General features: G+C 43.0%; 1 protein-coding gene across 1 annotated transcript in view; it reads right to left on the reverse strand.

The window, feature by feature from the left end:
- Nucleotides 1-12,211, reverse strand: part of fuom (fucose mutarotase) — a 102,341-nt gene that overhangs the window by 3,520 nt on the left and 86,610 nt on the right. The window contains 1 exon segment of the mRNA XM_087982489.1: nucleotides 198-271. Within this exon segment, the coding sequence (XP_087838615.1) occupies nucleotides 198-271 (74 nt within the window).

Below are 12,211 nucleotides of genomic sequence, written 5' to 3' on the forward strand. Positions count from 1 at the left end.
ACACACAGCATGACAGAAAACAAAAATGGTGATCACTCTCATGATATGGTCCAGTTTTATACTCAGCATATAAAATGACCCCTGCTTATGAAGAGATTTTTCGAGACTTCGGTAGGTGAGCCCATATGCCAACATCTACTGAACACAAAATAAAATGTGACAAAAACATTGAGTTCCAACATTATGGAGAAACTCACCCTGTAGCAACCACAGCAAATGATGTCTTTGTACGTTTGTAAAACACAAACCGTTCAACTTTTTCCAAGATTTTCTGAAAAAGTAATAACTACTGTGAATAAAAGATACAATGGGAGGAGAATTTATAGGACTTTGCCCATGGTGTTGGCACTACCCACTTCAGACTCAGTTACTTTTTTCTAACAGAGTTCATTTCTTTCCACCATGAAAAACCATGAAAGTAAATAATGAATGAAGCATTTATTTCAATTGATTTTCACAACTTTTTATCTCCATTATTGAAGCCTTCGTAACAACAACAACTACATTTTAAAAGTACTTCAGTAGTTGTAGGTATTTTTAATCAACCCATTCTGACATTTATTACACATCCCTGGGTGGGATTTGAACCGAGAGGTAGGGACACTACCACTGCACCACATGGGTCACTCGACCCAAAATGTTAACTCTGGTTTCTCTCCACGGATGCTGCTAGGCCGATTGAGCATTTCCACCAATTTCTATTTTTATTCACAACTCTTTAAATCTTTAAGTTTGCAGTTCAGTTGCCGAGATAACACTCGACTGGAAATTATTGATGACAAATCTTGTATAAATCTGTGTTCGCATTATCGATTAGCCACTTGATTAAACTAAAGAATAATCTAACATCAGAGTTAACATGCCTTCTACATACAAAAATGGTCACCTTGAACATATTCCAAATTTTCCTCCAATCTAATTCCTAAAACTCAAACTCTTTCAAAATCTGTGTTCCCAAACTATGACTCATATTCACAGTTCAAATGATCATACACTTCAGGTGCGGATGTCTTTAAGTAGATTTGTACTACCTTATTTGATATGTGACTGCACTATTTACAGTGTGCTGGTGCAATGTTTGTCATGTGGCATATTAAAAATTACTTCCGTTTCAAATTTAAAGTGACATTGCATTTATTTATGGATTTGATTGTTCGTTTAAAAATTCCTGTAGGTTGTTCTGCTTCACTAGTTGAAAAGACGTGACAAGGGCTAGAGTAGAAAAAGACAGAAAAAGGCTTCAGGTGTCTGTTCCTGTTCACCTATTTAGAACTACTGTGCTGTAAACCATAATCCGACATCCAGTACGGAGTTCCTTCATAATCTTTGCAAGCAGCAAACTGTGACTTGTGGTTGTAGCAGACAGATCAGCGAATTCTATCATTTTAATCACACATCCATAACAATGAAAAACAGAGCAACTTGCAAAATCAATTTGTCAAGGTCACGATGGACAAATCCTACCACTAGGAACGACAACTGCCACCTTTAACAGTTCTAACCCGCACAATTCAAAATCTCTCGGCATCTCTGAATTCCCCTTTCTGCCGCAAGGCCAGAGTAAGACACTTTATGCACTACAAAAGCTGAGTAACTTTCAATGTAAAGCAGTGAAAAATATATTCAACTCAGGTGTCAACTCTGACATTTTAGTTTAGGTTAAGAAAAACGCATTTTTTGCCCTTTGCTGTTCGATTAAATTATCACAAAATCCATTGTCCTTGAGAACACTGTCATTTCAGATTTTCATAGGAATTCTGCTTCATCTGAATAGTTGATTCATTGCTCTGTGGTTTAATACTATTGCTTCATTTATCCAAAATACACTTTCCCTGACTTGTGGAAATTCACCTTTCCTTGCCAAACATGGAAACCCATCCAGCATTTCCATTCTGCCAGTTGTTGTATGACACACACCATATTTTTATCTCAACGACACCCTGAGTTTGTACCCAGGAAGCTGCCAGTGGAGATTGACATTTCTGTCTCTCCACAATTCTCAGTGAAAGATCTCACAGATAACTCTATAGATAACTGTCAAGTTCCCACATATTAAGCTTGACCACAAATGCTTATTTTTCAATTTTCAAGACATTTAATTGCTTCGACACGCCTTTGATATTCTCACTGGGTTCCTCCACTGGTGTAGAAATAAAGAAAGTAGGGACAGGAGTAGACCATTTGACCCACTGAGCTCGCTCAGCCATTCCATATGATCATCCTACTCTGTGACATGTTCCCACTTTTTCTCCATAACCTTCGATCCCTTTAGCCCTCAGAACTATATCTAAATCCTTCTTCAATGTTTTGGCCCCAACCGCTTTCTGCAGACAATTCTACTGGTGTACATCCCCCTCAGTGAAGACACTTCTTCTCCTCTCAGATCTAAATGACCTACCCTATATCCCTACACCGTGACCCTGGTTTTGGACAACGGTGTCTAGTCCTATTAGAATTTTATACGTTTCGATGAGATTCCCCTCCCCCCATTCTTCTAAAATCCAGAGACCATGGTCCTATCCCTCTTCATACATCAACCTGTCATCCCAGGAATCGGTCTGGTAGACCTTCATTGCACTTCCTCCATAGCCATAACATCGTTCCTCAGATAAGGAGACCAAAACTGCACACTACTCCAGGTATGTTCTCACTAAAGCCTTGTACACTTTCAGCAAGATATCCCAGTTCCTAAGCTTGATGAGGGCAGAGCAGTAGACGTTGTCTACATGGACTTTAGCAGAAAGTGAGGACGACAGATGCTGGAGATCAGAGTCGAGAGTGTGGTGCTGGAAAAGCACAGCCGGTCAGGCAGCATCCGAGGAGCAGGAAAATCGACGTTTCGGGGATAAGCCCTTGATCAGGAATGGGGCTTGTGGACCAAGGGGGTGGAGAGATAAATGTGATTGGGGGGTGGGGTTGGGGGGGGAAGGGAGCTGAGAGTTTGATAGGTAGCTGAAGGTGGGGGTAATGATGATAGGTTGGGGTGGAAGGTGGAGTGAATAAGTGGGAAAGAAGATGGACAGGTAGGACAGGTCATGAGGGCTGTACCAAGTTGGAAGGTTGGATCTGGGATAAGGTGGGGGGAGGGGAAATGAGGAAACTGGTGAAATCCACATTAATGATCTGGGATAAGGTGGTAAAGACTTCAAAAACATTCCATATGGTAGACTAATTAGTAAAGTTAGATCACATGGGATTCAGGTACAGCTTGCTAATTGGATACAAAATTGGCTTAACGGCAGGAGACAGAGGGTGGTGGTGGAGGGTTGTTTTTGGACTGGAGGCCTGTGACCAGTGGATATTCCTCAGGGATCGGTGTTGGGTCCACTGTCGTTTGTCATTTATATAAATGATATGGATGAGAATTTAGGAAGCATGGTTAGTAAGCTTGCAGATGACACCAAAATTGGTGGCACCATGAACAGTGATGAAAGATAGCAAAGATTACAAAGGAATCTTGAAAGCATTCAGAAAAGATTTACAAGGATGCTGCAGAGTTGGAGGGTTTGAGCTATAAGGAAAGGCTGACTAGGCTGGGGCAGTTTTCCTTGGAGTGTCAGAGGCTGAGGGGGTGACCTTATAGAGGTTTATAAAATCATGAGGGGCATGGATAGGATAAATAGACAAGGTCTTTTCCCTGGGGTGGGGGAGTCCAGAACTAGAGGGCATCAGTTTAGGGTGAGAGGGAAAAGATATAAAAGGGACCTTAGGGGCTGTATTTTCATGCAGAGGGTGGTGCGTGTATGGAATGAGCTGCCAGAGGAAGTGGTGGAGGCTGGTACAATTACAACATTTAAAAGGCATCTGGATGGGTATAAGAATAAGAAGGGTTTGGGGGGATATGGGCCAAGTGCTGGCAAATGGGACTAGATTAGTCTAGGATATCTGGTCGGCATGGATGAATTGGACTGTCGGGAGTGTTTCCGTGCTGTACATCTCGATGACTCTAATTGGGCCAATAGGCTGAGGAGCGGCAGATGGAATTTAATTTGGATAAATGCAAGGTGTTGCATTTTGGTTAAATGAACAAGGACATGACTTGTACAGTTAATGGTAGAGCCCTGGGTAGTGTTCTTGAACAGAGAGACCTGGGGGTTCAAATATATAACTCTTTGAAATTCGCATCACAGGTATACAGGGTGGTTAAGAATCCTAAACCTTCTTAAAGGGTGCCTTTATCACTCAGAACTTTGAGTATAGGAGTTGGGATGCTATGTTGAGGCCACACAGGATGTTGGTGAGGCCACTTATGGAGTCCTGTGTACAATTCCAGTCACCCTGCTATAGGAAAAATATTATTAAATTGGATAGGGTTCAGAGAAGATTTACCAGGATGTTGTTAAGACTGTTTGAGTTATAAAGGGAGGCTGGTTAGGCTGGGACATTTTTCACTGGAACATAGGATGTTAAGGGGTGACGTTATAAAGGTTTATAAAATCAGAAAGGACATAAATAAGGTGAATAACAAATTGGGTTAGTTCAAAACTGGGTGGCATATTTTTAAGGTGAGAGGAGAAAGATTTAAAAGGAACCTGAGGGGCAGTTTTTTCACACAGAGGGTGATTCGTGTATGGAATGAATTTCCAGAGAAAGTGGTCGGTGCAGGTACAACATTGAAAAGACATTTGGACAGGTGCATGAATAAGGAAGGTTTAGAGGGATATGGGCCAAACGCAGGCAAGTGGGACTCATTTAGTTTAGGAAATTTGGTTGGCCTGGACGAGTTGGACCGAAGGGTCTGTTTCTGTGCTGTATGACTCTATGAAGGCATTCTTGCCCTCTTCACTGTCTGCAGCACCTGCATACCTACTTTTAGTAGGTGGCACAGTCGTTAGCACTGCTGCCTCAAAGTTTGTGCGAAGATTTGTAGCTCGGGTGCTTGTTGTTGTGGTTCTGTTCGCCGAGCTGGAAGTTTTCGTTGCAAACGTTTAGTCCCCTGGCTAGGCGACATCATCAGTGCTTGGGAGCCTCCTGCGAAGCGCTTCTTTGATGTTTCCTCCGGTGTTTATAGTGGTCTGTCCCTGCCGCTTCCGGTTGTCAGTTTCAGCTGTCCGCTGTAGTGGTTGGTATATTGGGTCCAGGTCGATGTGTTTGTTGATGGAGTTTGTGGATGAATGGCATTCATCCACAAACTCCATCAACAAACACATCGACCTGGACCCAATATACCAACCACTACAGCGGACAGCTGAAACTGACAACCGGAAGCGGCAGGGACAGACCACTATAAACACCGGAGGAAACATCAAAGAAGCGCTTCGCAGGAGGCTCCCAAGCACTGATGATGTCGCCTAGCCAGGGGACGAAACGTTTGCAACAAAAACTTCCAGCTTGGCGAACAGAACCACAACAACTGCTGCCTCACATCGCCAGGGACATCAGTTCAAATCTACCCTCGAGCGACTGTCTGTGTGGAGTTTGCACATTCTCTCCGTGTCTGTGTGGGTTTCCTCCAGCTACTCAATTTTCTCCCACAGTCCAAAGGTGTGCAGGTTAGGTGGATTGGTCAGGCTAAGTTGCCCATAGTGTTCAGGGATGTGCAGGCTAGATGGGTTAGCCATAGGAAATGCAGAAATGAGGTTGGGTCTGGGTGGGATACTGTTTGGAGGGTTGGTGTGGACTTGCTGGGTCAAATGGCCTAATTCCACACTGTACGGATTGTATGACTGGTTCACAAGGACACCTGAATCACACTGTACCTCCCCTTTCCCATTCACATAATCTGCTTTTGCTACCAAAGTGGATAATCTCTTAATTATCCACATTATGTTTCATCTGCCATCCATTTACTCACTTACTTCTCCAAATCACTGAATCCTCCTCACTGATCACCATCCTATCCAGCTTTGAGTCATCTGCAAAACTTGGAGACATAGTATTTAGTGTCCTCCTCTAAAACGCTCATATATTTTCCCTCAAACGTGAGGGAAATCGAGCTGTCTTCAGCCACAGGAAGACATTAACACCCAGGACTCGAAGTCTGGTCTGATTTCATGGAGATAACCTTTCAAAACACAAGTTCATTTCCCATTTTCAACTTAGGGGCAGCTTTTTAAAGCATCACCGTTCTCTGTCAATAATAAACCAATTACTGCAGCTTATTCACAAAATCCTGTCGACAGACCTTTGTCTATGGTGTTTGGATTCCAATCGGACAGAGACTGGTGAGGTTTCTTTTTAATTCAGTGCAATCTTGCATTCAGAGCAGATGCCAGCCAAGCTATGTGTTTTCAGAACAGGCAAAATGAGAGTGACCCTTTATTGGCCTTTAGCTTTTTCAGGTCTTTGAATAATTTATTCATTAGTGCATAAAGCAGTAATATAGAAATACAGCGCGATGAAGATTTTTGTCTTTCATTTCAACTTGGCTTTCATCAGTTGTCAGAGCTAACTGCAGACCCAAAGCACTTTGACATCAGTTTATCATGATTGGTTATCATCTCAGTTGTTTGAAAGTTAATTCTTTCCTTTGAATTCCTGTCCAATCTTCTGTCCCTCTTGACCATCGCCAATATTGCCATCTCATTTGGCAAATACTTCAATGTACCTGGTGCTGCTCTCTGATTCAATCATCAAATTTTCTACAATGGAACTGTTCAGTAATTATTTTCTCTATAACTTTGGAATAACGGTCAAGTTGCATCACTGCCTAATTTCCATTTCACAAACTTTAGCATTAACTGTCCAAGGAATTGAGTTTCTGCTAGACTTTGAATTTCACAGATTGGTCGCTTATTTTCACTGCAAGGTTAATTTCCACCTGTTAAATCTTTAGATTACCCAGCAGCCCGATAAAGCAATCCTCTGATGGATGTATTCTTTGTTCCCCACTGGCATCAGTTCTTTTTACTATTACATTTACAGCTCTCCCACTGAGATAGCCTATTATTCCATTTTTCAAATACTTGCTGAAATAAATCTTGTCTGCATTTTTATCTCTGCATTCTGCCCCTGTTGAAATCACTTCATTTCTTTAGTGACATTTGCCATGTTCACAGAAATTTATAAGTTTTCTTTGCTCCCAAAATTAAAAATTACAATCAAATCAGACATTTCTTTTGAAGAGCAGCTGAACAAAGGTCACAGGATCGTTTGGAAGCACAGCATTTTGTGCTGTCTACCATGTGCTGCATGCCTCACATCGCCAGGGACATCAGTTCAAATCTACCCTCGAGCGACTGTCTGTGTGGAGTTTGCACATTCTCCCCGTGTCTGTGTGGGTTTCCTCCAGCTACTCAATTTTCTCCCACAGTCCAAAGGTGTGCAGGTTAGGTGGATTGGTCAGGCTAAATTGCCCATAGTGTCCAGGGATGTGCAGGCTAGATGGGTTAGCCAAAGGAAATGCAGGAATGGGGTTGGGTCTGGGTGGGATACTGTTTGGAGGGTTGGTGTGGACTTGATGGGTCAAACGGCCTGCTTCCACACTGTACAGATTGGATGACTGGTTCACAAGGACACCTGAATCACACTGTACCTCCCCTTTCCCATTCAGATAATCTGCTTTTGCTTCTCTTTTGGGAAGGGCGCTTATTTGGACAGGATTGTGGCAATTGCAGACACCTCTATCTTCCAACTCTGATAACTCAGTGGCGAGAAGGTATTCTGTACCATTGACAACTGAGGCTCTTAGGTGGGCAACTGAAGCCCAAGTAGGGGGTTTATCCCACTGCCACTGTTCGTAAAACTTCAGGCCTGTTGTTCTGCAGGGAGTTCGACATGTAAGCTTGTACGGGTTGCTTGGGGCCAGGCCAGGCAAACATCCCGCATTCAGCAGTGTCTGATTGAGGGACCCGACATCAGGAGGTGGGGGGAATGCCAGTCCCTGCCCCCATTACTCATCCTCTCACGTAACCCTGCGCAACCCGGCCTGCCATCACTCTTGGGATCCAACAAAAATCTGGGGCTTGGGTGGCTGTCTTTCCTACTGCAGCCATAGCTTCCCTGGTGGCGCTGCTGAGCAAAACGGCTGCCAATCTCTGATCAGCCGGTCGCCTTTGCTGGATGTGACTTCCCTAATCCATCAGAAGGTCTACCAGTGACCTCTCAACTGCTGGATGGATACATAACCTTGACTCAAAAAGTGTGGTGCTGGAAAAGCACAGCTGGACAGGCAGCATCTGAGGAGTTGGAGAGCTAATGTTTCGAGCATAAGCTCTTCATCATGAAACGTTGACTCTCCTGCTCCTCGGATGCTGCCTGACTGACTGTGCTTATCTAGCGCCACACTCTTTGATTCCAGCATCTGCAGTCTTCACTTTCTCCTGCATAACCTTGACTGGAGGGCTATCCCAGGAGAAGGCAACACTGGTCTCCCACCAACTGTGAATGATTCCCCCATTCTGAAAAAAATAATTCCACAATTTTAAAAATATTACAATTTATTTGTTTCAGCCTCAACCTTAATCCCATTTATGTGATCCAAATCTTCATCACTCTCACTGTAAAATGGCACTAAAACATGAAGGATAATCAATTGTTTTGACTTGCTAGTTTGATGTCTGTTGGAATACTTCACTGTGATTGATTACAGGCGGTTGTCATATAACGCGACAGTTCCATTCCCGTGCGATGATAAGAAAATCATGCAACAGCCATGCCATTTAAGCTAATGTGGCCAGAATTGCGTTATAGCCAATACAGGGTGAGGAAAGTTCACGTTCCACAAAAAACAGTCTGAATTCTTTAATCGCGTGAAAGCCAACTTGCGCTGAAGAACACACGTTATCGCAGAACCAACTGTACTCGTGTTGCGTGAGGACATCACCGATGCAGGATGCCTGGAGATCCCCTTGATTTAGTGCCAGGTTCAAATTAATGTTACTGTCAGAATTCACATGATACCAGCTTATAGTCCACCAGGGACTATAAGTTTGAAATCACAAACTTTTGGAGGTGCTGCTTTTTCGTCAGATCCACAGCACAGAAGCCATGAGATGTTTAGATTAGATTACTTACAGTGTGGAAACAGGCCCTTCGGCCCAACAAGTCCACACCGACCCGCCGAAGCGTAACCCACCCATACCCCTACATTTACCCCTTTACCTAACACTACGGGCAATTTAGCATGGCCAATTCACCTGACTTGCACATCTTTGTGACTGTGGGAGGAAACCGGAGCACCCGGAGGAAACCCACGCAGACACGGGGAGAACGTGCAAACTCCACACAGTCAGTCGCCTGAGTCGGGAATTGAACCCGGGTCTCTGGCGCTGCGAGGCAGCAGTGCTAACCACTGTGCCACCGTGCCGCCCACCGTTGCCAACTTTCTTCAAAGCCAGGCTATGAGTGCCATCACCGCACTTCTGAATGCCAAACTGAGTTGACTTCAGGCAAAATGCTTCTCCAGTCCAATGAGATGTCCAAGAAGTACAATTATCACTTGTTTTCTCAAACACACTATTTCACCCAAAACGTGTTTTCCAATTCTTTTGGCTATTTCATCTTCAATCGTAACATATACTTTCATCATCAACCTAAGTTTTATTTAATTATCTGAAAAGAAGAATCCAAAGACAAAATAGTAGAAATCCATAGCCTGGTGCATCTGCTTAATGTTATCTCTGCCTCACTAGTACTGCTAAAAAATTCTAACCCCATGAATATAGGAATCAGATTAATCACCTCCTCCACGACCTATAACAATGAAATATATTCCGTGTCCCTAAAGAAAACATGTAATTTTCTACCCACCAGCATCATCAAATAACACAGATGCCTGCACTTAAAAGCCTTACAACATCATAGTAATTCAGACTGAGCTTTTCCATGAGTCCTGCTTCATTCTCCTATACCTCCACCGCCTCCTCCCCAGCAAGCTGCAACTAATGGTGACATCTGTATATGATTCTCGCAACTCACTCACACACATCAAAATGTGGCCGGCACCACACAAGCGTAGCTCCTTTAACAAACTGCGAGAGAGAAATGATTCATGGGCACCAGAGGAATTCACCTTTTCTTTCACTGCTCTCCCAAGACAGCACAATAGGCTTCTGGCGCTGGAAACAAAAGGCACACAAACTGCACGATTTCCCCAAACCTAACTTGTAAGGAACAAAAACTGAAGCTTTGTTCTCTCTTTCAGAAAGGCCAATCCGTTCATTTCCGTCAATGGTAACCACTGTAGTTTGTCTTCTCATGTAAAATGGTGCTCTGCATTCAGACGCTAGTCTAGTGGAAATTAAAAAGATATTTGAAAAGAAGTCGAATGATCAATAAACTACTTGGGCACAGTATAGATGGGTTTGAATGGAGTGGTGGTAGTGTCTCTACTTCTATGCCAGGAGCCCTGGGTTTAGGCTTCATCTGGTCTAAAGATGTGTTATAGAGTCATACAGACTCTTCAATCTAACCAGTTCATGCCAACCATAATCCCAAAATAAACAATTCCCACCTGCCTGCACTTGGCTTATGTCCCTCGAAGTCTTTCCTATTCATGAACTTACCCAAATCTCTTTTAAACTTTGTAACTGCACCCACATCCACCACTTTCGCTGGCCGTTCAGTTTACACACGAATCACTCTCTGTGTAAAAAAGTCGCCCCTTGAGTCCTTTTTAAAGTTTTTCTCCCCTCAACCTAAAAATATGCTCGTTACTTTCAATCTTCCCACCCTAGGTAATAGAGCATTGTCATGCACCTTATCTATGGCCCCTCATAATTTTATAGACCTCTGTAAGGTCACCCGTCAACCTCCTACGCTCCAGTGAAAAAAGTCCTAACCTTTCCAGTCTATTTTTACATCTCAAACACTCTATTCCCAGCAACATCTTGGTAAATCTTTTCTGAACCCTCTCCAGTTTAATAATATTCTTCTCCTAACAGGGCGACCAAAACTGCACACAGACTCCAGAAGGGGCCTAACCAATGTCCTGTACAACCTCACCAAAAAGTCATTGAGCAATAGAGATGTACAGACCCTCCCAAATAATCCTATTTGCCACCATTTGGCCCAAATCCTTCTAAACCATTCCTATTTATATACCTATCCAGATGTCTTTTAAATGCTGTAATCATACTAACCTCCACCACCTCCTCTAGCAGTTTATTCCAGTACACAAACCACCCTCTGTGTGAAAAGGTTGCCTCTTAGGTCTCTTTTAAATCTTTCCCCCCTCACCTTAAACCTATTCCCCCTAGTTTTGGCCTTCCCTACCCCAGGGAAAAGACCTTGTCTATTCGCCCTATCCATGCCCTTCATGATTTTCTAAACCGCTATAAGGTCACCCCTCAGGCCCAAAACATGACATTCCAACTCCTATGCTCATAGGGCTGAGCAATGAGGGCAATGTCATGATGTGTGTGAATAGAATTATATCCAACTATACCTATAAAAATATCTACAGGATATACTAAAGATTCCTTTCATCTTTGAGGGATTACTTAGCAAGTTTGGCTTGGTGTGGTTTACTCCTCAGTCACAGAATTCATTTGGCTGCATGTGAGTGAAATCTCGATATAACCTCATACCCGAAGGAGGGAAATAAAGTCTCAACTTTTCATCAGGGGCCTGGCCTTCCCAACCTGTGTAACCCTCTGAGTGATGTAGCAGCAGGGGCTGCCTGAAATAGGAGGTGAAAGCAATGGCTTCACACATCCCCCTCCAATCCTTTTGCTATTTAATTCTCTCACGGGATGTCCAGCATTTGCTGTCCATTCCAACCTGGGTCTTTTCCGAGGGAGGTTAAGAGTTGAGCACACTGTCGTGAATCTGGAGTCACATGTAGGCCAGACCAGGTGAGAATGGCAGATATCCTTCCCCGATAAGGAATGGTCACTATTACTGGCTTTCAATTTTCATTAAGTACATGAAAAAAGTACATGAACTGGTGCAGTTGGATTTCAACCATATCCCACAGCCATTATCCTGGCCCTCTGAGTTACTAGCTCAGTGACATTACCACTGCATTACCAGATCCCCCATACCATTCTTTAGAGTTACATTCAATTTACAGAGGGCCAGTTTGTAGTTATAAAAAATGATAACAACTGTGTAAAATTCATTTTAAAAATCTATTACAAGAAGAGGTTTTGTTTAAAACAAGATTGTGGAATAACGAGAAGATAATTCAGTAATACATTTAGTAAAGTGTTTTTTCTGCCTCCTTTATTTCTCAGCTTCTGTATTGTTAGATTGAAACGAGAATTTATATACTTGTTACAACATTCAATTACGCTTCAGAATGACTGGATTGATTTTGAGGCCTACTCAC

Source organism: Chiloscyllium plagiosum, unplaced genomic scaffold (genome assembly GCF_037043375.1).
Source record: "Chiloscyllium plagiosum isolate Xiang-an unplaced genomic scaffold, Cpla_swu_hap1 HiC_scaffold_43, whole genome shotgun sequence".
Classification (NCBI taxonomy): Eukaryota; Metazoa; Chordata; class Chondrichthyes; order Orectolobiformes; family Hemiscylliidae; genus Chiloscyllium; species Chiloscyllium plagiosum.